General features: G+C 42.6%; 1 protein-coding gene across 3 annotated transcripts; it reads left to right on the top strand.

Moving 5' to 3' along the window:
• Positions 1-5,253: 5,253 nt before the first annotated feature.
• GAPDHS (glyceraldehyde-3-phosphate dehydrogenase, spermatogenic) lies at positions 5,254-22,841 on the top strand. 3 transcript variants are annotated; one of them, XM_034423704.3, is made up of 13 exons: positions 5,269-5,549; positions 8,360-8,449; positions 9,940-10,048; positions 11,232-11,417; positions 12,361-12,457; positions 13,526-13,632; positions 15,385-15,475; positions 16,089-16,207; positions 16,910-16,991; positions 17,993-18,144; positions 19,426-19,588; positions 21,327-21,424; positions 22,459-22,841. In XM_034423704.3, the coding sequence occupies exons 3-13, from the start codon at positions 10,008-10,010 to the stop codon at positions 22,532-22,534; spliced, it is 1,212 nt and encodes a 403-aa protein (XP_034279595.1). In that variant the 5' UTR covers positions 5,269-5,549; positions 8,360-8,449; positions 9,940-10,007; the 3' UTR covers positions 22,535-22,841. The 3 variants fall into 3 exon arrangements, with proteins under 3 accessions (XP_034279597.1, XP_034279595.1, XP_034279596.1); XM_034423706.3 differs by lacking the exon at positions 9,940-10,048 and having other exon boundaries at positions 5,254-5,549; XM_034423705.3 differs by lacking the exons at positions 8,360-8,449; positions 9,940-10,048 and having other exon boundaries at positions 5,415-5,549.
• The last annotated feature ends 1,977 nt before the right edge of the window (positions 22,842-24,818 follow it).

Raw genomic sequence — 24,818 nt, 5'->3', positions numbered from 1 at the left:
GCATAAACAGATATTCTCAAGGATATGTGTACAAAAAACCCGCATAGCATTTTATAGGGGTGAAACTGCATGCAACAAAGCTGCAGTGAGCAACAAAGCAACACAGAAAATGGTCGTCTGTGTTTAATTCTTGGCAAGCAATAATGTCTCATGGTACAAACTTCCAGCCACCACTTTTAACTGCCTGATCAATTAGGGTGGGTCCTTCCTAAGATTTCTTGTCTCTCTTTCCCTCTTCTCCCAGGTCATCTTGATATTCCATTAAAACACAGGTATCAAACTCGTGGTGTCACATTGCCGTCATGTGACGTTTCATGACATTTTTTTTCCCTTTGCAGGGGTGGGCGTGGCCTGCGCATGACACACCTGGCCCGCGGGCCGCCAGTTTGACAGCCCTGTTAAATCATGTGTAAAGCTTGAATGAAGCAATCCTGGTGAACAGGAGCAAGATGCAGTTCTTTTATTTTTAAAAAAGTAGTTTTAGGTATGGAATCCATGGATCAGGGGTGTCAAACTCGTGGCCCGTGGGCCAGATGTGTCACGCTCTGGCCACGCCCACGCCCTGTTTAGCGAAGGGGAAGAAAGTCACGATACGTCATGTGATGACGCGAGTTTGACACGGCTGCCATAAATAGTGTAGTGATGTCGGATTTGGACTAAAAATGGGGAGCCTGTGAGTTCTGCTGCTCCCTCTGGGATGGAAACTGGTCATGTGTTTTTGGCTTATCCCTGTCCTCGGCCCAACCCATCTCACAGGGTGCTGTTTGTAGGAAAAATCAGCATCAAGGGACATTGCCTTGTACAAAAACGAGGATATAAATCTAACAACATAGCTTCCTCCTTTTATTTATTGTACTTACAATTTAGAGCCCACTAACCAGTAACTTCAAATAAATGGATCAATAAATAATGTGTAGGGTTTTGTTTTGTTTTTGTTTTTTTGAACTTTTTAAATGGATAGCTAGAACCTGCAACATCAGATTGGTATCAGATCTGATTCCTTTATCCATTCTGCTGTTTTCTAACTAAATAGTCACCTTTTTTTCGGTAGATAATTCTTGCGAATCGCTCCTTTAGCCTTGTACTTTCCATCCAGTTTTGCTTTATTTCTTGACCTACTTTCATCCTAGACTCCTTGAGCTTTCTATTTATTTTTATTTGCTCCAATTTATGCACTGCCATTCTGTTTTCTTTAATTGCCCTGGCCTAAACTGCCTTTTCCCATATAAGATCTGTCCAATCTTTTCCAACACTGCCAAACGGGGGGAAAAAACATCTGTTTGCCCTCCCAAGAAGTATACGATGCTAATAATAATCACTGCTTCGTTCAAGAAGTCCTTTAACACTTTGCAATACTCAAATCATTTTATTGGGCCTGAAAACAACGGTTTACTAAAGCCTGCCATACTGAATCAAATGACTCTGCAAAACTGCTTACTACTGTTTTGCCAAGATTTAAAATGGCAGTTTGCGGAATGAAATCTGTTGAGCTGAGTGCACAAATAAAATCGTTTCATATGTTTGTTTAATGATTTGCAAAAATGGGTTTTTCAGTCACTAGATGTCAACTCACGAAATTATTATTTTTATTTTCGTCAAGCATGTATTTTATGACAGATACAAGTGTAAACTTAATTATAAATACACGAAGAGGATATGAATAAAAGAAAACATTAGGACAGGGACAGTAGACACGATGGTGCATTTATGCATGCCCCTTACAGACCACTTAGGGTGAGGTCTACAGTAGACAGTCTTAAGGTTAAAGTTTTGGGGGTTTGGGGAAGAAACCACAGAGTCTGGTAGTGCATTCCTGGCGTTGACAACTCTTGTTACTGAAGTCGTATTTTCTGCTGTCTAGTTTGGATCGGTTTACTATGAGTTTGTATCTATTAACCTATTTTGGTAACTAGATCTAATTATAAATTGAATTACTGCTTTCATTAATTCCCATTGGCTCAGGTAACCTAGAGAATATCTGAATCCCCACCACCTGATTGCTCTGTGCCTCCGTGTCCTTGGTGGAGCAATTCTTTCTTTGTTGCCATTGTTCCTCTTGCACGCTTCAATGGAGAGCATGAGTTATTTTTAGCTGCGTTTCATCATTGCCCTGGGCCTCCAAACCAATCATCTGTGCAATTCTGTAGAGTCAAAACCCGTCTTCAAACTCTTGTCCAGCTGATCCTTTCTCTGGCTTCACTAGGATGCTTGTGATGGTGAGAAACAGAAAGACAATACAGGATTCCAAAAAATGGACCTTGGGAAATAAAATGATTATGGCAGATTGAGATAGAATTGTTTTCTTGAGGGGAGATAGTGATGGATATGAAGGTCTGAAAGATGCTTCTATTGATGCTACTGCCATCTTCTTCATCTATTGAGTGACGGAAGTAATGTGAGTAAGACAAACACATTCTTCATTCCTAAACAGAAGATTGAAGTGGAAAATCTAGATCAGCTGTAAAGGATTTTTTTAAAGGCTTCTAATCATTGTTCTCCCCACAAAATCAGGCATTATAGTTTCAAATTAGTATTTTTAAATGAATCCAACCACAAAGCAATTTTAAAACAGGAACACTGAGTTCAGTAGGTTCAGCTGCTAAGATATGGTTTGTCTGTATCTGGTTTAGTACAATGCGAAATCCCAGCTGTTGTTTACCAATTATGTTGAAGATAATTTGAATTTATTCAAGCAAAAAGTGGCTTTGCATAATATTTGAACTCAGCCATTTTCTTAAGATATTGTGGTCCTCTTCAGGAGCTGATGGCAAGAATGATGTAACCTGGATGCTTTTTGCTTTTGTCCTAGTCATGGAACATGAAATCGGATGGGAAGCTTGCTATAGATCGGGGTCCCCAAACTTCAGCTCTCTTCATGAATTTTCAGATTGTTCACCGATTCCCTCAAATCAGGGGTGAAATCCAGCAGGTTCTGACAGATTCTGGAGAACTAATAGCGGAAATTTTGAGCAGTTCGGAGAACCGGCAAATACCACTTTTGGCTGGCCCCAGAGTGGGGAGGGAATGGGGATTTTGCAGTATCCTTCCCCTGCCATGCCCACCAAGCCACACCATGCCCACCAAGCCACGCCCACAGAACCGGTAGTAAAAAAAAATGGATTTCACCACTGCCCCAAACATTTATTATATGAAAATAAGTTAATAAATAAGTAATAGTACTAGTAAAGTAATAAATATTACTTTATTATGACTAAATTAAATAAATTATAAATGAAGAGGCAGCTGTGATTTCACATTGTATATATAATACCTTAGATTGTTAGATACTTGGTTAGGAATTTGAATTAAGTTTTTGTAAATCTTATTGTAGATTATTCATATAATAATAGTAACATGAACAACAAACCCTAGTTAATGCTGCCTCACCACAAGCTACCTCACCGTTAGTGCTGATTGGCATGGAACTCTACAGAGACCCAAAGGGATTGAGTCCAATTAACCTTCCATCATTTTTCAAGCACCTATTGGCTCCCAGCCATTTTTCAACCCCTTAGATCAGGGCTGTCAAACTCTTGGCCCACGGGCCAGATGCGTCACGTTCTGGCCACACCCGGTTTAGTGAAGGGGGAAAAAGTCCCGATACATCATGTGATGCTGCCGTGATGCCGTGAGTTTGACATCCCTGTCATAGATAGTCCCATGAATTCTTGAGAATCCATATTGACCACTTCGATGAACTCTGGGCTAGATCTTCCGTGTTGGCTAGGTGTGCTCTAAGAATGATGTTTTTTCCCAAGGACATAGAGGAGAGCAACTGTTTCATCAGCATCCTTCTTCCCCCTTGTCGCTCCCATTTCTTAAATTATTAATAGCTCAATTGTGCTGGCTCATCTCAACATCAGCACCGAAGCCGGCTTGTACCTGTGGTGCCCTAGCACCATGTGGCAGGGCTGAGATGCAGAAAACAAACTTTAATCAGAAGGCAAAACCAGTCTGGAAGAGTTCTTGCTAATGTTCATCTGCTGAAACATTTATTCTGTCTTTCACACTGAATCTGTTTTTTTTCCCCCCTTCCAGCTTTTTCCTGTCTCTGTTCAAAATCAAACTTTATATTAGTTGTAATAAGAGTCCATATTAGCTAAATGATTTTTAATGAGCTAATACAGGGACACAAGGGATGCAGTGGCTCAGTGGCTAAGACACTGAGCTTGTCGATTGAAAGGTCGGCAGTTCAGTGGTTCGAATCCCGAGTGCCGTGTAATGGGGTGAGTTCCCATTACTTGTCCCAGCTTCTGTCAACCTAGCAGTTCGAAAGCACGTAAAAAATGCAAGTAGAAAAATAGGGACCACCTTTGGTGGGAAGGTAAGTGTTCCATGCCGGCCACATGACCACGGAGACATCTTCAGATAGCGCTGGCTCTTTGGCTTTGAAATGGAGATGAGCACCACCTCCTAGAGTCAGGAACAACTAGCACATATGTGCAAGGGGAACCTTTACCTTTAATACAGGGACACAATGTGCAAGCTTCCAGGTAGGTTCTCAAGAATTCTTTCTCACAAGGAGTGACCCTGATGAGTTTATGCACTGGAGACAAATTCCTTGTGTGTCCAGTCACACTTGGCCAATGGAAGAATATTCCTATTCCCTAATGCTTTATTCTCTCTCTTTAATCCTTTGATGCAGAATTTCTGAGAACATAAACACTTGCACCCTAATAGGAATCTGGATTTTTTTTCCTATTCCACCCCTCCCCCAAGAGTTGAAGATCCAATATCTGGTTATTACTTGCAAGCAAGCGGTGCGCTAGATTGTTTTTTATTTATAAGCACTTGAAAATGTCTAGGAACTGCTGGGGGAAAAAAAAAAGACACATTTCAAGTTATTTATTTTGATGTTTATTTGAAAACTGCTTGTCTCTCTTAAAATGTTGTTGACCAGCACTGAGGAAATCTAGTCTCCAAATTAAACACCCCAAACTTAATTTCTTGCAGGCCTTCCCCCTCCTGCTGCTCAACTGATCATATTCCCACACAGGTGTGCTGTAACACAAAACCCCTGATTTTTCTCCAGCCTTTTTCCAATTCTGATCACCCCAGCTAACACGGTGGGGCATAGACTATGGGGAAATGTAGGTTCCCCTAGGGTTTGGCAGGAGCCTCTTCATAACCCAAAAGATTCTAACAACAACGCACAATGGCAAAAGGACAGGAGGGGGGGAAAAAACCCAAAAAATATCCCCTCTCCACAAGGCTCATCATTCTCCTTCAGCCGTGGCAGGTAACCACAGCCTCACTGCGCACGCGCAAATGGGAGGCCAAAGCAGCCGTTAGGATGCTCCGGGTACCACCGACCGACTTGAGCGGCACAACGCACGCGCATTACGGCTCCTTTGAGAGCCCCCCCTTCCCCGTTTAGAGACAGAGGGGGGCGTGTCTTCTGAGAGGTGGGGGGGGGGGATAGGCTTCGGCTGCTGGGAGAGGGGGCGGGGCCTTAGGCGTTGCCTAGCAGCTATATAAGCCACCTCTTGGCCGTTACTCTCCGTGTTCGACGCCGTCGAGGATCTCGTTTCGGTTGGGGAGGCGGACAGGTGAGCGGGAGGGAAGGGCAGGTGGAGAACCAGGGTGGCCGGCAGCCCTCAAGAGGCAGGGGGCTTCTTAAACGACTTCCCCCCGCTTCCCCTGGCTGCTCTAGGGGGTGTTGGGGGGCACCTCCCATCACCCTGAGCTCAAGCTAGTGGGGGATGATGGGCATAGCAGAGGAGTAATTGGAGGAAGCCCCCCCCTCACACCAAGCAAAATGAGGGGGAGGGGGGGGCTTATATATAAATCAGCCAGAATTGTGCAGATGAAGAGAGGGTGGTGTGGAGTGATTTAAACAAAGATGCTAGAGGGGGGGGGGGGAAAGGGAAACGAAAAGGCTAGGAATGGACCCTAAAAAAAAAATGGGGGGGGGAGCAGAAGTAAATCGAAGGGGTTCCCCAATATGCTGGTTTGTGGGAGAGGGAGGAAGGTCCCTTAAAAAAGCCGGATAACCTTGGAAAAGGCATACAAGGTTATCCGGGAGGGCATCCGTAGCGTTTGGTGGGCTGAAGGAGGGATGGGGGCGGAAGGTGGTCTTAACCTGATGAGAAAAGGATGGATGGGGTTGTGGGACATTTAGAGGAGTGATTGTAGCTTCTTGGCACGCAATCGATATCTTAGCTCTTAACAATGATACCTTGCTCTTCTTCTATGGGGGAAAAAATGAGAGTTGGTTTTTGCTCAAGCCTTTGGAGGAGTGCAGGCTTTTTTTTTTTTTTGACCCCTTGGTATTATCTGGAGGGCATTTCTAGATTTGGCATGGGGGAGAATGTCTTAGATGGGATTGCTAGCCGCCGCAAGGGAGGACCTGGGCTGGTTGCTGCAAAAGGGCAGAAAGCAAATGGGGAAAAAGGGAGAGCCCTTGTCCTTGGGAAGAGAGGATGCCTGCAATAGTCTTGGGGGGGATTATGAACAGCTGGGGAAGCTTACAGCCTTTGTGAGATGCAGCAGGAAGGATTATCTGCTCTTCTTGCTAGAGAAAAGATCGGGAGTACAGGAAGATGGGAATGCAGAGTCATCTGCTTGTGCTCCCTGGTCTGTGCAATGGCTCCCTCTAAAAAATGCAACTGCGTCAGAAACGCCAGGAGAATTGATAATCCTGATTAGATTTAGAAGGCTGCTAGATGGGGAGCTTCAGCCCTTGACCTTCACTTGGGAAAGGGAGCACTTTTTCTGTTGGTTGGTTGCAGAAATCGAATGCAATATTAATGCTATCTACTGTATGATTTTTTTCTCCCCTTCTAGCTCCCTTAAACCTAGCTATTGGATTCCCTCACTCCATTCCCTGTTCCTGTTTGAGAGAAAAGGGTTATTTACCCTCTTCTAAAATCATATTAAAAATTTGTTCTAAATATACCCTGATATATTCATACTTAAGTGGAAAAAGATACTGTGTGGCTATATGCATCTTCAGGTGTCTGGACTAGTTCATTTAACATCTGATTTCATCTTTTTGAAATGGAGAAAGTAAAAAAAAAAGACCCCTCTAGTTTGCTTGCTTCTAAAATTCAGCTCTGATTGCACAGATCTGCCTTGTTGATGTGACTTTCTCACTGGCATAAAAGACAGGGTTAGGATAACCTTGCCTCCATTTGCCAGCAGGATCCTAGGTAGCAGTCCTGCATGATTATTGTAAGAATGTGTGATATTGGGAATAAAACCACCCCCTCCATTGCAAATTAGACAGTGTAGAACTGTCTGTTCTTCCTATGATGCACATTTTTGTGCTCAAATATTTTGCCTATATTTTTTTTTAAAGCCCTTAAAGCCTAGAGTGATGGTTCTAAATTTAAGCATACAGAACATTGTGTTAAAATGTTTTTTTAAATCTTAATTGTCACTAGTTGACTAAGCCAGAGTGGCCTGATTTTTGCACAGTTGCTTAGTCACGGTGGGCAACCCACATTAAGCTTGATGGTACAGGAAAGTGCAGCTGGTGTCTGGCTAGCTTGTCTGCATTGGAGATTGCAGCAGCTAGGTGGATTTGGGGGAAAAATGATCTTGGGATGAAATGCCTGACCTTTCTCTGATAGGGAGATATAAGCCTTCATTACTGCGGTGAATGGATTATTTTGTCTAGGCCCCCAAAGGGAAGCATGCAAGTTGGGCTTCTTGTCTCTGCTATGGAAATCAGAAGCCAGCAATGGAGGGCTGGAGGCAGATACCGGGTGGAGATAGGAGAGACAATTTTCTAATGGAAAATTTAGATTGCATTTGCTGTCAGCAGGATCAATGCGTAGGCACTAAGAAATTTCTACTTAAATTTCTGTCGCTATAGTTGTGTGTCTGACATTAAAAACACTATATCTAGCCTACATTGTATATAAGCCACTTCTTGGGCGTCATTCTATGCTAGGGACTTCTTCAAGGTCATATCTGTTGCAACCTAGATAGGAAAAAAAAAAAATCCAGACTGCTTGTACATGACGAGACTGGTCCTGGGCTGGTATCTCCTTAATATGTTTTTGGGTAAGCTTGGCGCTCAGTTCCTGGCCACGGAGTAGCACTGCAGCAACTGAGAGCCTGCAATGAGAATGAGAATGCATTTTTTTTTTTAATGATAGGTGAAAGTTTTCATTGCATATATAAAAGGTTGGAGTATCAAAAATGGTATAGTCAATTTTATGTTGGTAGGGAATAAATATTTCCTGGGCTAATCTTTTGTGGCTATTATTAAATCCCAAGCCATTGCCAAATATGCTTATACTAATAGATGCTAAATATGCCAGCTTATATATATGTTAAATAAAATAAATAGACGAGAAGAGCCTAGAATTACAGAAGATAGCTCATATTCTCCAATTTTTGATTTCTATAGCAACAGTTTTTCATACCTGAACTGCAAGCTGTTGCTACTGCTATACTTCAGAAGAAAGGTTTCTTTCTTTCTTTTGGCTTTGCATTTAAGGTATGTATTCCAGCTTCCTTTTAGTGCAGTGTTACACATAAATAATTACTAAACAAAAAGATTGTCATGAATCGGCTAAAATGTTTCTTTGGGAGTACTGCAGACTTGAATTGGCAGGGATGAAATGAAGATGGCTTCTGTTCTGTCCAGTAGTTGCCAAGAAGTGCGGGATGTGCTGTCAGAAAATGATTTCAAATAAACACAAAGTCCAAGGGGATGTATTTATTGGGACAAAATGTGTGTCTCATCGGATTACCTGGCTTAGTTTGATTTAATACAAGGGTCCCCTAACTCTTCAGCTCATCAATCCCTTTATGAAGTTTCAGATTGTTCATCAACCATGAAACACATGAAAGTAATAAATAGTACTTTAATAACAACACAACACAACGAATAATAATAGATAACAGTGACTTTATAAAATAGGCAATATTTAAAATATGTGGTTTACATACCTTTTCTTACTAAAACTGTTGATATCATTAATGGGAAGCCTGCATCAAAAAAGGGCATTGACATTTGTTGGAGAATAGTGAACTTTAATCACAATCTTCCAGGAACAGTCTTTTGACACCCAGACATTTATTGATCTTATTGTGACCACCAGCTGTTTATTGACCTCTTGGATAGACTGACTGATCCTTGGGGTTGATATTGACCACTTTGGGGAACCCTGATTTAATAGATCTGTGCTGGGAGGGAAACAGTCAGGGGTGAAATGCTACCAGTTCGCTCTGGTTAGGGCAAACCGGTAGTGATAAAAACTACCGGTTCAGGCAAATAGGTAGTAAAAAATGCTTTAAAAAAGTAAAAAAAAAGGTTCCAACGGTTGCGCAGCACAGATGATTGTCAATCAGCTGTGCTGCGCGATCGTCAGAACCTTTTTTTTTACTTTTTTAAAACATTTTTTTACTACCTATTTACCCAAACTGGTAGTAAAAAAATTCTTTAAAAAAGTAAAAAAAAAAGATTCCGACGATCGCACGGCACAGCTGTGATCATCGGAACTTTTTTTTTTACTTTTTTAAAGCATCTTTTTACTACCGGTTCGGGCGAATAGGTAGTAAAAATGCTTTTAAAAGTTTTTAAAAAAAGACAGTTGGCCACGCCCACCCATTCACATGACCCCCACCAAGCCACACCCACCAAGCCACGCCCACAGTACCGGTAGCAAAAACAATTGCATTTCACCACTGGAAACCGTGCACTTCAGTTGGAGTATTCCCCCCCCCCAAATCTTTCAGCTCAAGAAGACCCAAAAAGTCTTTGAAGATACACATTTAGGATAGTTAATTGAAACCAAGTATTTTGCCCTATCCCAAATTGTTTGAGATAATACATTTGTCAGTCTGTGAATTAGAACATAAAAGGAAAATGAAGCAAATAATTTTGAAAAGGGTTTGTGGATGGAGATGGAGTGAAGTGTTTTCTGACAATGGTTAAAGAATGCTCAGCTGAGAATATTAACTTTTTTTGAAATCCTGTTTCAGTGTCTCTAGGCAGAGAAGCAGTAGATAGGTCAGCCAGTATATGAAATCAACGCAATAGTTCACCGAAAATGGATCAGTGTAGCACATCAGTTAGTGTCAAAGTGTTCAGGTAAGAAAATATCTTGAAAGACTTTAAAGGTTAACTGCTAACTCTCCACCATGAAGTTTATGGAATCGATATAATCAATGGTAAGATCTTCAGATTTATGCCCTGAAATAGGGAGGAGGAACTTGTAATCTTCCAGACATGGTTGAACTGCTTTTCTCAGCAGCTTCAGCTGACCTGACAAATGGTGAGGATGATGGAAATTGTAGCCCAGCAGTGTTGGAGAGGTGGGCATATGTTATCCAACGCTTCATTAAAGGATAGTGGTATGCCTATCAATATTGAGAATTGTACTTGGAAAGAAATGACTTTCATGTCTACTCACAAACCAAGATCAGTGGAGGGATAGGTGTTGGAGCAAAAATAACAGCATTTCCAAAATGTCTTTTTTAGAAGCCTGCCTAGCCACATGGAAATTATTTAACATCTATCTGTTGTATAAAGTGTATTTTTTGCTGAATGAGTATTACAGCTATACATGGAAGAAAATATTTTCCCTGTTTGGCGACATCCAACAACTTTTTGGTTGTCCTCTCAAATAATTATCTTGAATATTCTTTACATACATAAATACCAGTATTTCTGAGCATTCGTTTTTGCTTGTTTGTTTCAATTTCACAAATATCACGCCCATTAGTCTTGAAAGAATTTGTAGAAACAGTTGAAGATATTATGGTGATTGGAGTAGATATGTACATGAGATCTGCCATTCCTTCTCTCTTGGAATCTAAAGTAACACCTTTGTCAAATTTTAGTTCTCCAGATTCCTGAAGAAGAACTATAATAGTTTCTAATATGAATTTAATAATAGGTAAAATGTACTCATTGCAATCATTGATCAGAAACCATGACTTACAAGTCATAATGGCTGGGTTTATATTTTGTATTAAGCCAAATACAAATAAATAATAGAATGGCTTAGAGAGAAACCAATCTACATGTGAATTGGCCATAAGTGGTTCAAGAGAAAAATATTTTCAGATCCACAGTATGCACACATATACACACACACATATATATACATACATACACACACTATATATGTATATATGTATGTATACACACACAAACAAACACAGACATAGCCTGATATAGTATAAGGCTATGCTAGAAGAAGCCTACAAATGTCAACCGAGATAAATTTGCAATTACTTTCACTCTTTTCGTGATGTTGATATTCCTCCAGGCTTGAGATCAGTGACGGGTCTCCTCCAAAGATCTCTCCTGAGCCAGTGCCAGGTACCCCGGAGTCAGAGCCCGAGCCTCAGCCACCCACCCCAGAGCCAGAACCAGAAGCTCCACCTCCACCCCCTCCACCGCCTCCACCACCACCTAAGAAACACATGGCGGAGTTTGCTGTTGGAATCAATGGGTAAGCTTTTTTTTTTTTCTTCAGTGTCCAGTGGATATTTTTGTATTTTGTTTTTTAAGACGAGGTTGGGAGATTCTGGGAGTTGGAAGTCCACATATTAGGAAACGTTAATCTGGTTTCTTGAAATTCCCCTCCCCCCCCATGATAGAAAATTAAATGGGTATTTTTTCTTCTTCTTGGTCTTTTGCAACAATAATGTTCAAACAAAACCTTTGTGATTGAATAAAGTTTGCTGGTTTGATTCTGAAGCCGGAATATTTGGGTTGCACTATGTGATTGTTTATGTTAAGTTGGAAAGTTGCAGTGAAACCTAGGTAGAAGCACAACATGAAACCGAGAGGCAAACCCCTGACTTCAAGCCTTCTAGTTTCTGGGAATCTTCCTGCTGTGTTTTTGTCTATCTGAAGGTCATAGCAATTTCCTGAGGCCACTTAAAAAACAGATATGGGCAGAGGTCATGCCCGTGGGACCCGAGCTTACCTCTCTCATGGTGGCTTGAGAATTCTGGGAGGTCTAAATGTCTTAAAATGAAAAATTCCTTATGTGTCCATCACACTTGGCCAATAAAGAATCTATTCTATTCTATTCTATTCTATTCTATTCTATTCTATTCTATTCTATTCTATTCTATTCTATTCTATTCTATTCTATTCTATTCTATTCTATTCTATTCCCTCCTCTCCTCTACATTCTACATTCTATTCTCTATTCTGTCTCCTCTCCTCTCCTCTCCTCCTCTCTATTCTACATTCTCCATTCTATCCTTTATTCTGTCTCCTCCTCCTCTCCTCTCTCTTCTATTCTGCTCTGCTCTGCTCTGCTCTATAGGTTGAGAAACATTGCACTAAGGGAAGTCTCTTTTCAAGTAATCCCTTCTGCTCACCTTAATTGTACCAAAGGAATGTGAATATACTCTAATGGATGGGCTTCTTTGCTTTTGCAGATTTGGACGTATTGGGCGCTTGGTCCTTCGGGCCTGCGTGGAGAAAGGGATCAAAGTTGTGGCCATCAATGACCCTTACATTGATGTGAACTACATGGTAATGGCTTTCTTATGAGACCACACCAAACCTCTTGTGGAAATTAGTTTAGTTTCCTTACGGGGCAGGAAAGGAAGGCCTGATATGAAAAGTGTCAGAGTTCATTGAAACCCTGGTAAGAAGGTCCTTTCTACATGTCCCCGATCTCTTTCTGTGAAATATGCTGGAATGGAGAGGAAGTTGGGAGTCCAGCAATAGAGTGTAAGCAGAGGTTAGGACTTTTCTAATTTGATACCTAGTTATTCTTGGGAAACAGGAATGATCTCTTGTTTATAGGTAGTCCTTGACTTACGACCATAAGTGAGCCCAGAATTATTGTCATAAGTTGGTGCTGGTTGTTAAGTGAATCACTAAGTGACTGAACTGATTTTGCAACTTTTTTTTTTGTGGCACTTGTTAAGTGAATGCAGCAGTCATAAAACAAACCCATTGTTTGCAGTGGGCGTTTTTTGCTGGAAAATAAAAGTAAATGTCATTTCTGGCAAAAAAAAAAAAATATATGTTGTAAATTGTAGGCCTGTGACCTCGGAGGCTGCAAATGGACATAAATGCAGACTGTTTGCCAAACACCCAAAATGCAATCACGTGACCACAGGGGTGGGATGGGGGCGGCGGATGTTGGAACTTCGAATTGGGGTTGTAACTAAGCAAGGACCACCTGTATAAGAATTAGGTGCCTAACCCTTTGAAAACCCAGCATCCTTGTGCAGTTGTCAGATGCCTGGACAAATGGAGATTGGCTGTCTCTTTTTAGACCTCTATCAAGCTAGAGAGGTGAGTGGTGCGGTGGCCTAGAGGTGGAGGTGTCTCCTCACAATCAGGAAGCTGTGAGTTCGATCCTAGGTAGAGGCAGATATTTCTCGGGGCACCATGAGAATATATCTGCTGAAAAAAACTCTGCATTGGCGACAGGAAGGGCATCTGGTTAGTAAACACTCAGCTCCATTCAGTTGCCCAGACTCCACTCCGGAAGGGATTATGTGGTCATTAAAAGAAGGTGATGATCAGAGAGATGGCACAAATTCAGTTCTCCTGGCATGATGTGGCTTTAGCTTCTTTCCTCCACAGGTCTACATGTTCAAATATGACTCTACTCATGGGCGCTTCAAGGGAGAGGTCATGGCAGAGAGTGGAAAGCTGGTAGTGAACGGATCAAAAATCTCAGTATACCAGTGGTAAGTGGGAATAAGATGGAGCATAATGCATTCATTCCATTTCAATGTTTTACCCATTTAAAATATTTTAGTATTTTAATATTCTCAGTAATGTGGTCTGCCCAGGGAACTTTGGTAGTTGGGCAGCTTAGAAAGACAGTTATGAGAACGTAACTATCTTTGTGTATGTGTGCCTTCCAATCATCGTTGACTCCTGGTGACAGTCTGGATTACTTCTGCAGGTTCCTTGGCAACATTTTTCAGATGTAGTTTGCCGTTCCCTACTTCCTTGGGCTGAGAAAAAAAGACTGGCCCAAGCTCACCCAAATGGCTTTGTGACTAAAGTGGAATTTGAACTCACAGTCTCCTGGTTTCCAGCCTGCAGCCTTAACTCCTGCGACAAACTGTCTCTCTTATCTACCCTTACGAGATGTCTATTTAAAGAAGTTGAGACTTTTTTTATTGAGGCTGTGTAAACACTCAGCTGACTATAAGTGCACAACACTATTTCATGGGGTTTGTTCTGACTTAGGCTTCCTTAGAAAGTAAACAGCACAAACTTAGTCCCAGCAAACCTCTTTAATTCATATGGCTGTAAATTACTATCATTTACAGTCCGCAAGGCTTGATAAACAGTCTTTCACAGGAAGGTTATCAACACCCATCTATCTCACATGGAACGCTGCCAAAGAGCTAATTTCCAGACACAGGGCAAGGCCACACTTGTCACAGAGTCACAAACAGAAGTTTCAAATCTTGAATCGGCCAGATGAACTAATTGCTTCCTGCAAAAGCTCATGTCCCATTCACTTCTCTTTTATGTCTTATGGGAGGGGCCAATTCATCGCCAAGCCTTGCTCCCAAGTTGACCCTGTTTCCTTAATTGTTCCTGTCTCCTGGAAGCTCTGCGCATGCACACACTGGGAACAGGCTCACGGTGTTCTTCTGCCTCGCTGATGTCAGACTCCGGAGGCAGAAAAGAACTACCAGATGGCCTTGGCCCCCTCTCTGCCTCCGACTCAGAGCCACCATCCAAGCCTTCCCCAGACTCCAGGACTGGTCCACGTTCCTCCCCAACCTCCTCACTGTCCGAATCTGTTGCCAGGTCTGGCCACTGGCGGACCACAACAGGGTTTGCATTAGCGTGGCCTCTGTGTGTAAGAAAAATAAAATGAAAAACAGAATTACACTATTTAGCAAATTTATATAGTTGCTCTTTGGTCAAATGTGTCTTTGGAGATGGAGTTCTTACAATGCTTTGGTTTTCTGACGCCTTCCCGGGGCATCATAATTTTGGATTTAAACAGGGTGACTAGTGATATTAGAGTAAAACCAATGCTTTGGGCTCTTTGGGGAAGGGTAGTCTTATCAATTCTCTTCCATTTTATACCATCTTTTTCTATCACAATACAGATAATGCACTATAATGAAGCTGATTTGCTTGTCTGGATTCAGCATGTGTGAACTTTTACCAATTACCATTTATTGCACAACTCATTGCTTTTCCCCGTATGTGAATCTAGTTGAGGTGCTACTGCAGAAGGGTAAATCTTCAGTGGGAGTTGCACACTTAAACAAGAAAAGAGCATGTGAATGTCAGGGATGCTTGTATTTCTAAAGGTCAGAGAGGAGAGTGGATTCCATGACATGTTCATCCAATTACTTGGCTGAAGCCTAGGGGCCCTGAAAGTAATCTCCTGCTTGAGTAGAAGTCTGGGCAGGTGCAGGTCTGAATAAAAGTCTGAATAAAGATTGTCCTCTTGTATTTCATAGCATGAAACCAAGTGAGATTCCTTGGGCAGATGCAGGTGCCTTGTATGTAGTAGAATCCACTGGAGTCTTCCTCAATATTGAGAAAGCTTCGGTAAGTATCTTGAGGTAGGTCCTTTCTCTGAGATAAGTACCAGTGTAAAGGTAAAAGTTCCCTTCGCACATATGTGGTAGTCGTTTCCGACTCTAGGGGGCGGTGCTCATCTCCTTTTCAAAGCCGAAGAGCCAGCGCTGTCCGAAGACGTCTCTGTGGTCATGTGGCCAGCATGACTCAATGCCAAAGGTGCACGGAACACTGTTACCTTCCCACCAAAGGTGGTGCCTATTTTTCTACTTGAATTTTTTACGGGCTTTCGAACTGCTAGGTTGGCAGAAGCTGGGACAAGTAACGGGAGCTCACCCCGTTAGGCGGCACTAGGGATTCGAACCGCTGAACTGCCAACCTTTTGATCGACAAGCTCAGCGTCTTAGCCACTGAGCCATCGCATCCCCTAAGTACCAGTGTAAATGCCCTTTTATGATATTTGCTGGGTTTGAGGAGATTTCACTTAGATGCTTGTTTTTTATAATGGGCCAGCACAGATTTCTGCTGCAGTGGAATAAAGCATACAATCTTTTAGTTATCCTTATTGAGGCTGTTTGTCCTATTGCCTGTGGGCTGCCAGAATCTGATATTCTATAACGGAAATCTGCCATTTTTTTTACAGGCTCATTTCCATGGAGGAGCCAAGCGAGTAGTGGTGACTGCCCCATCGCCTGATGCACCCATGTTTGTTATGGGAGTCAACCATGAGAAGTATGATCCATCTAGCATGAACGTTGTGAGGTAAGATCGAATTTGGCCAGCTGAAGAAAAGCTTATGAGTTGACGGGCAGTGACCAATCTATACAAAAATCAGTGCAATCCCTTCCTCCCTATAGGCAATTAAAATAGAAAATTAAGAAAATTAAGGCACAACATAGCAATTTCACAAAAACAGACCCATACCTATTGGGCTCTCCTAATATTCCTGGCCTTGAAGCCTTGGGGGAAAAAATCCAGATTCTGGCAACCTTCTGAAAGGCCAAGAGGATTAGGGCCCTCTGAATCTTAGGAAAGAGGCTGTTCCGTAGGGCTGGCTCTGTGACAGGGAAGGCAAGTCTTAGCGGCTCTATTCACACCATTTAAGAAACTTAATTGAGTAAGATTGCTTTGTAATTTCATTCTGTTGGGTGAGTTTATGGACCAACATATTGAGCAAGGTGTAATTATGAGGAAAGATTGGATGTGCTTTCTCAGCTAATATTTGAAGCTCATGGCATCCTTTAGAACTTTACCAAAGCCCTGTAAACGATGCTGTCTTTGCATGAATCATTAGAAAATGGTAGTTTTTGATTCATATTTGATGGATTTGGAGATGGAGCTAAAAACTTAAGAGAACCTAAGAATACAGATCTGTGTTGAGATGTAACTTCATATACGGGTTGTTGGGAAGGTGCTGAACAACAACAACAAGAATCAGGGTCATGTGTAACTCTTGCTTTCCAGCAATGCTTCCTGCACCACCAACTGCCTGGCACCTTTGGCCAAGGTCATCCATGAGAACTTCGGCATTGTGGAGGGCCTGATGGTGAGAACAGTGTCATTCTTTCCAACGTGCTTATTCATTTCTTGATTTATGGCTTTTTTATGCTGCCAAATTCATACAGGAGAGCCAATTTGATGTCATGGTTAAGGCACCAGGTTAGAAGCTTGGAAATAGTAACCATAGACACAAAGCCAACTGAGTGATCTTGGGCCAGTCGTCCTCTTTCATTCCTACGAAGAAGGCAAGGGCACACCACTTCCAAAATCTTGGCAAGAAAACTTCAGGGATTTGTCCAACTGTTATCAGGAGTCAATATTGTATTAAAGGAACACACACACACAAAAGAGAGAGAAAAGTAAAGACAGCTAAGTGCATATATAGATATAATCTACAGAGCTGTAAAAGCAATTCAACCTCAAAAAGAAAAAAAAACCAGTTAAAATGACTTTCTTTATTCCAGAAAGAACACACTTTCTCCTTCTGATAAAACCCAGATACTGCCATTCCTGTGTCTCTTATAGCTATGAAGGTTTGAGAATGGAGTTTCTCAGGAGATGGCTGGGGGTGTTTTGATTAATCCCACACATCAACTAATAAGAAATTGCAGCACTTTCAGTTTGCCAAGTTATACAGTTATAGCTATCCTTAAGTACCAGGCTTCCTAATCAAGTTAAGGGGGTGGTGGTGTAAAATCCCAATTTTGGTTGGCCAACAGTCATATTTTGCTCTTATTTGCTTATAGCAAAATCATTCATAAATCATTTTTTTCCAGTTTGAAAACTGGAAAAAAGTTTTTTTTGGGGGGGGAGATTTGCTATAACTTTTCATAAGTTTTGGCATGTGGCATTTGTGCATCAGTCCAGATAAAAATCAAAGATTGCAAATGATAGCAAATGCACCCTAAAGTATTATGTACTGGTTCCGTTTGTACATACAAAAACAGCCCCTTTAGGAAACCCAAGTGACTTGTTTTGATCGAATCTCCTGTTGAAAACGCTTTGTATGTCTGTTCCTATATATCAACTGACATCTCTGGTCTGCAGACCACTGTTCATGCTTACACTGCCACTCAAAAAACGGTGGATGGACCTTCTGCCAAGGCATGGCGTGATGGGAGGGGTGCTCACCAGAACATCATTCCAGCTTCTACCGGTGCTGCCAAAGCTGTGGGCAAGGTCATTCCTGAACTTCATGGGTATGCAGAACAAATTTAACTTCTGAAAAGTGGGGGGGGGGAGGGGGAGGGCACTGTGCATTTGGGCCAATCTTAAAGATGTGACCATAAGAGACAAGCAAGGCTGTATTTCTAATTATTGATCTATGACCATGAGAATGAGGGAAAACCATAGAACTGCCAGGATTTCATTGTGAGAATATTTCTCGGACACCCAGATGTTTTATATTATTTATCCTGTAACCCAGAGGTCTTCAAACTTGGCAGCTTTAAGACTTGTGGACTTCATCTCCTAGAATTTTCCAGCCAGCTATGCTATGCTGGCTGGAGAATTCTAGGAGTTGAAGTCCACAAGTCTTAAAGCTGCCAAGTTTGAAGACCTCTGCTGTAACCCTTGATCATTAGCCATGCTTACTTTGAAGAATGAGCTAGTCTAAAACCTATCCTTACTTTTTTTGAGTGAGTTATATAGAAGGCTGTCGCAGTGGGGTCAATCTGCCCCAATGTGGTAGGTTGATGATGTCATTAAGGAAATAATGAAGACGTTAACAAAAACGGAGAAAACAAAATAGCACAGATTCTGCCAAATGATATTTATTGCAGTTGGGAATACTTATGTTGTGGTCTGTTGGCTGCCGGCCCCTCCAGCAGTCGAATCAGATGAGGAGGAGGCATGGGAGTCAGGGTTAGCATCAAAGCAACCCGAGTGCTCCGAGGGGAAAGAGGGAATGGAGCTGTCAGAGAGAGAGACAGAGGCAGAGCCTGGGCCATCCGTCAGTCCTTAGATGGAGAGTCAACATCCCCTAGATCTGGAGGTGGCTGATGAGGAAGAGGAGGAACAGCTGGGTCCCAGTGCCTGGCGCGCAGATGCACAGAAGGCAGAGGAGAGGAGAGCAGTGGAAATCTATGGTCCGGTTCTTGGGATGGAAAAGCCACTGCTGCAAACAAAGCCCCATCCTAGCTCTGGGGATAAAAGGCAAGGGGCGGAGATGAATAGATGTGGCAGAAAAGTATTCATCTCCCTGCTGGACAGACTTGTTAACCTGCATTGAGAGAGAAACTTTTTTGCCAGGGCTGCCGGTGCTCCTAATAAAGGAATCATTGATTTAAATACAGAGGGTTTATCGTATTTGGGGAGCTGGGTCAGAACAACTTAGCTGGAGTCTTAATCTTAAATGCCAGGTCTCACCCTCATTCCTTGGAGGACAGAGTGGTTGGTGGTAAGACACTTCAAATCTAGACCGTCATGGGAACTGTTTCTTTCTCCTTTTAATGACCAAATCTCTTCTCCACCCCCACCAGGAAGCTGACTGGCATGGCATTTCGTGTGCCAGTGTGTGATGTGTCTGTTGTTGACCTGACCTGCCGCCTTTCTAGATCAGCTACCTATGCTCAGATTAAAGAAGCTATCAAGAAAGCAGCTAAAGGGCCAATGAAAGGGATCCTGGGATATACAGAAGACGAGGTAAACATGCTGTTTATGTTTCCATTGGCGAGCTGCAGGATTATTTTAAGATGCTCCAATGAGCTTAAGCTTCAGCAGATTTAAGGCAAGGCAACCTCTAGAGTAGGCCGGCATAATATGCTCTTAACAGCTGATTGTTTTGTTTGCTTTTTGTAATAATGCCGACAAACGAAAGCCCGTGATAAGGGACAGGCTAGGGAAAGCCACTGGTGGATTTCTTGCTGGTGGGAAAAACATCACCAGTTGTTAATGTGAGTTGGGGGTGAAGGAAGGAAAAAGGTGAGTTTTGGTAGACAAGCCAGTGGGTTTAGTCTTGTGTGAAAAGCTGATCTGAGGAGTGGATGGGGGTTTCTGCCTTCTGTATGTTACCAGGAAGCCTCTGTTCACCCAGTGGATCAATTTTTGCCCAACCATCAGATTATCCATGGATTATCCTCTCTCTCTTTCCCCACCTCCCTCCCTCTCTCCTCTTTCAATCACCTGACTTACTCTTGCTTTTTTTCCACTCCTTTTTCTCCCTGTCACTCCATCTTACTCTCTTCTTTGCTCTCTCATTCTTGTACTCTCTCTACAGAGGTGTCGTGTGTGTGTGTGTGTATGTTTTGTGCTGAGCGGTGCTGGTGGATGGATTTTCATTCTTTAACCTGTGCTGTTTTGCTGGCAGTCAGAACATTTATCTATTCATGAAGACAAGGAGCTGGCATCAGATGCCCCATGCTTTCTCCTGCTGCTCAAGCCTTAATGCCCTTCGCCAGCGTTCAAAGGGAAGAGACTGTATCTGCGGCTTTGAAAATAGCCAGGGAGACCAGTGGGCAGGTCCCAGTGCCTTTTGTGTAACCACTGTAGTCAGGGGTAGTATTCATTTACCTTCGCTACCGGTTTGCAAATGTGAGCGAGCACGCACGCTCGCTCCACTTGCACACACCACCTCTGCGTATGCGCAGAGCATCAAAAATGGGACGGGTGGGTGGACGGAGCCTCCTGCAGCCGCCGCTACCCGTTTGCCCGAACTGGATAGAACCGGCTGAATACCACCACTTACTATAGTCCTAGTAGAGGAGAACATCTGTAGCTCAAGGAACTACCAAGGAGGAAACCACACCCCCACCAAAACTGGCAGGGCAAATTACTATATATAAACAGGCAGGAAGCCCCATACTCTCTGACACTGAAGATGGATTATGAACTATTTGCAACCAAACAACCAAGCTCAGAGAGCACCAAGAACTGCACACCACTGAGATGCAAAAGATCGTGCATATAAAAAGCTGAGTGGGGAGAAGATGGTAAACACAGTTTTAACCTTGAATCAGATAAATATAGTTAAGCAGCCTCAGATATCGGCTGGAGACGAGATGACGTTATGTCATGAGGCCATGTCAATAATGGTAAGTGAGATAGCTTTGAGGCACAGTGGGATGTGTGGATAAACCTAAGGGCCAACTACAGGTTGTAACACTTAAAAACAGGTGCAATGCCAGACATGGTTTTTGATAAAGGGTATGTCTGTGGACTCTGTCCAAAATGGTGATCCCCTTTGCCAGGCTGCTTAATCACTTGGGATTGACGTGTAAAACATTTGAATTTGAAGCACTCCCATTTCAAGTGGAGCGCTCTTGATCTTCTTGGAAGGGTTTTGACATTCAAAACCCAAGCTTTGAGCCCAGGATGTTGGTTATTACAAGTATCTCCTTCCATCTTCTTTGTATACGGTAGTTTTCTCTTCTTTTGTTTGCAGATTGTTTCGACTGATTTCATTGGTGACAATCGTTCCTCTATTTTTGATGCCGCAGCAGGCATCTCCCTCAATGATAACTTTGTGAAGCTCATCTCCTGGTAAGCTGAATCCTTTGTTTCATCTCCCCAGTTGAGCTTTCCAAGATATTGTAGCTCATAAGGAAAATGGCCAGGGCATTATCTCATGATCTTTTGCCACAAGTAGAATTGCCCAACAAAATGGGCTGAGTTGCTTTCCTTCACCAGTAAGGATATATAGTTAGATGCCTCCAGTCTGTCAAAACACCAGACCATCACTTGCAGGGTTAATTTCATCAGCTAATTCAAATAATGGAGAAGTATTGAACTGTAATATGGAAAATACACCTGGCATTTCCCCCTCATTTAAAACTGGGATGTTTTCCCAATCCACAGAGTATATACACTGCATTCAGACATTGAGCTTCACTTAGCTTTAAACAGATTTGGTTACAAATGCAGGCATTGGATGGAAAATGATTTTTTAAAAAAAATTACTGTCTTATTACGAATGGTCACTAAACAAGGTAGTTGCTAAACAGGGAATGCCTGTACAACTACCACTGACTTGCAACACGTTATAATTATAGATGATAGTTAGTGCATTTTTCCTTAACCCAGGGGTTGGCAATCTTAAACCCTCAAAGAGCCACAAAGGTCCTAACTGGAATCCCCCGGTTCAATTCTGGAGCCGACCGGAAGTCCGGTTCCCCCACCATAGAGTCTCCTCTCCTAGTACGGTATCCTTTTTCCTCTACCTGTCCAAACCCAAAGTCCTATCAATTGGGGAGCCGACTGGAAAACCTGCCCCTTGCCATAGAGTTTTCTCCTGGCACGCCATGCTTCCCCCCCCCGCCCCCCCGGGAGCTCCTCTCAAAATTGTGGTGCTGACCAGCAACAGGGAGCCACAGCAGAGGGATGAAAGAGCCACATGCGGCTCCAGAGCCGTGGGTTGCTGACTCCTGCCTTAACCCAATGTTCCAGAATCTGGAAAACTGAAGTATGGAATAACTTCAGAACGGCATTGGATGTCGAGCTGGCTCCAGCCTTTTGACTTTTTGTACAATGTCATTCTTGAATATAAAGATTTGTTTATGTGTGTTTTTCCCCGGCAGGTATGATAATGAATATGGGTACAGCTGCCGTGTAGCAGATCTCCTGAAGCACATGTACAGCAAGGAAGAGATTTGAACCCTGAGTCCGAGTTACATTCCAGGCTATTCAATTGAGGGCCTCACCACTTTTAGTCAATAGATTCTTTGCTTCAACCACAGAATCCTAAACACTGCACTTTGTGTAAAGCTTTGTGTGTACGTGTGTGCGTGTATATCCGTGAGCGTGAATCCTTCTTTCCACAGCAGCTTATTTAGTGAAGATAAATTGCACCAAAGTTCCTCCCCGGAGAAGGAGTCTCGTCTCTGGGGTTATGCATTGGTTTGTGTGGCTGTAGCGTCTTCAAGATCTTGCAAGTGTTGAAATAAAAACCACTGGAGTTAAACTGGCCTTGATTTGTATCCATCTGATCTTAACGTCTTAGGGATTTGGAATTCGTGCTCTTGATCATGCCAAACGAATGTGCTTTGGGAGGTTTCTGAGCACTGAAAACTGCCATTTCCCTGGGAACTTTTGTTTTGCTTCGATTTATATTCATGGATAATTGTCTCATAAGAAAAACTCACATTGTGCTTTGTACAACCACACCAAAACTATAGCCAGTGATAGTTTGAACTTGTCAGAAATCAGCATGGATTACAAAGGTTAAGCAAATCCTGCTCTCTTAATCACTCTTTTGAATGGTGTCAGAGGATTCTTTCTGACACCATAATAGGCCATATTTCTGAATGGAATCATTTTGTACATGCAGAAGAAGGAACTGTTTGGAAATGCAGCAATGATCAGGGTTTTACTTTTATTTTACTCAAGACCTCTTCTTAAAATCCTTCAGTGATGGAGCACCCACATCTGAAGGCAACTGTTCCATTGGTTAATTGTCCTCACTGCAAGGACATTTCTCCTCAATTCCAGGTTGCTTCTCTCCTTGATTATTTTCCATCCATTGTTTCTTGCCTTGCCTTCTGGTGCTTTGGAAAACAAGCTGACCCCCTTCCTCTTTGTGGCAGCCTCTCAAATACTGGAGTATTGCTCTTAAGTCCCCCCTAGTTGTTCTTTTCTCTAGACTAGGCCAAACCCAAATCCTCCAACCGTTTTTCATATGTTTTAGCCTCCAGGCCTTTGATCATCTTAGTTGCTCTTCTTTGCACTTCCTCTCCCCCTCAAAGTCTCAACATCTTTTTTTGTAATGTGGTGACCAAAACTGGATGCAGTATTCCAGATGTGGTCTTACCAAGGCTTTATAAAGTGGTACTATAATACTTCACGTGATTTTGATTCTATGCCTCTGTTTATACAACCCAGGATTCTATTAGGTTTTTTGGATGCTGCTGCACACCATGGACTCATGTTTAAGTAATAGTCAACCAAGACTCCAAAGTCCCTCTCAGAGTTATGGTTTTGGAGGCAGGTTTCGCCTAATCTGTACTTGTGCCTTCAGTGTTTTCTGCCCAAGTGTAAAACTTTGGGGGCGAGAGGTGGGAAAGGCACAGTATTCACAGGTGCCCAGCTTTTCCGCTGCTGGATGAGTAAGAATGGAAGATGCAGCATGACTTAAACCGATCAAGTGTCCATGGAGATTTCTCAGTCATCCCAGGTCATGGTTGTCCGAAGGGTGCTTTTTCAAAAGGCAACCAGACTTTCGTTTTTTTTTCTTTGAAGACCTTTCGCTTCTCATCCAAGAAGCTTCTTCAGTTCTAAAGAAGCTTCTTGAATGAGAAGCGAAACACTTTCAAAACCACCTTTGGGATAAACCGATTAAGAACTGCAACTTTCCTGTGATGTACTTTTCGTGGAAAAAATGCAATAAATGAGATATCCGGAGCATTTCTGTAAACATATCCAGACTCCAGAAGAACCGTCTGCAAAACGAAGCGGGGAAAAGCATTTTCTACACTTTCTTTAGTTTAGTTTAGTTTAGTTTATTTGATTTGTATACCGCCCTACTCCCGAAGGACTCAGGGCGGTGAACAGCCAAGCAATAAAATACATAAATACACAAAATTTAAAACCAGATAAAATCAAATTAAATCATTTTGGCCCAGACAGATTAAAACACCCCAATAATTTAAAAACAGATTAAAATTTACATATTAAAAGAGGGAGGAGATTAGGCCAAGCCCGCTTGATGGAATAAAAAAGTCTTCACAGCGCGGCGGAAGGTGCGCAGATCCGGAATCCTCCGTATCTCCGGGGGGAGCTCATTCCAGATCGTAGGTGCCCCCTCAGAGAAGGCTCTCCCCCTGGGGGGCGCCAGTCGACATTGTTTGACTGACGGCATCCGGAGGAGCCCCTCTCTATGGGAGCGTACTGGCCGGTGGGAGGCTATTGGTGGTAGTAGGCGGTCCCGTAAATAACCAGGCCC

This window comes from Pantherophis guttatus, chromosome 10 (genome assembly GCF_059756535.1).
Source record: "Pantherophis guttatus breed Tessera chromosome 10, ASM5975653v1, whole genome shotgun sequence".
Taxonomy (NCBI): domain Eukaryota; kingdom Metazoa; phylum Chordata; class Lepidosauria; order Squamata; family Colubridae; genus Pantherophis; species Pantherophis guttatus.
This window is presented reverse-complemented; position numbering and strand designations above follow the sequence as displayed.

Coding starts and splice junctions, on each gene's coding strand:
- GAPDHS (XM_034423704.3), top strand. CDS start 10,008: ATGGATCAGTGTAGCACATCAGTTAGTGTCAAAGTGTTCAG. Junction 12,458..13,525: donor ACATTGATGTGAACTACATG/GTAATGGCTTTC, acceptor TTTCCTCCACAG/GTCTACATGTTCAAATATGA. Junction 21,425..22,458: donor TTTGTGAAGCTCATCTCCTG/GTAAGCTGAATC, acceptor TTTCCCCGGCAG/GTATGATAATGAATATGGGT.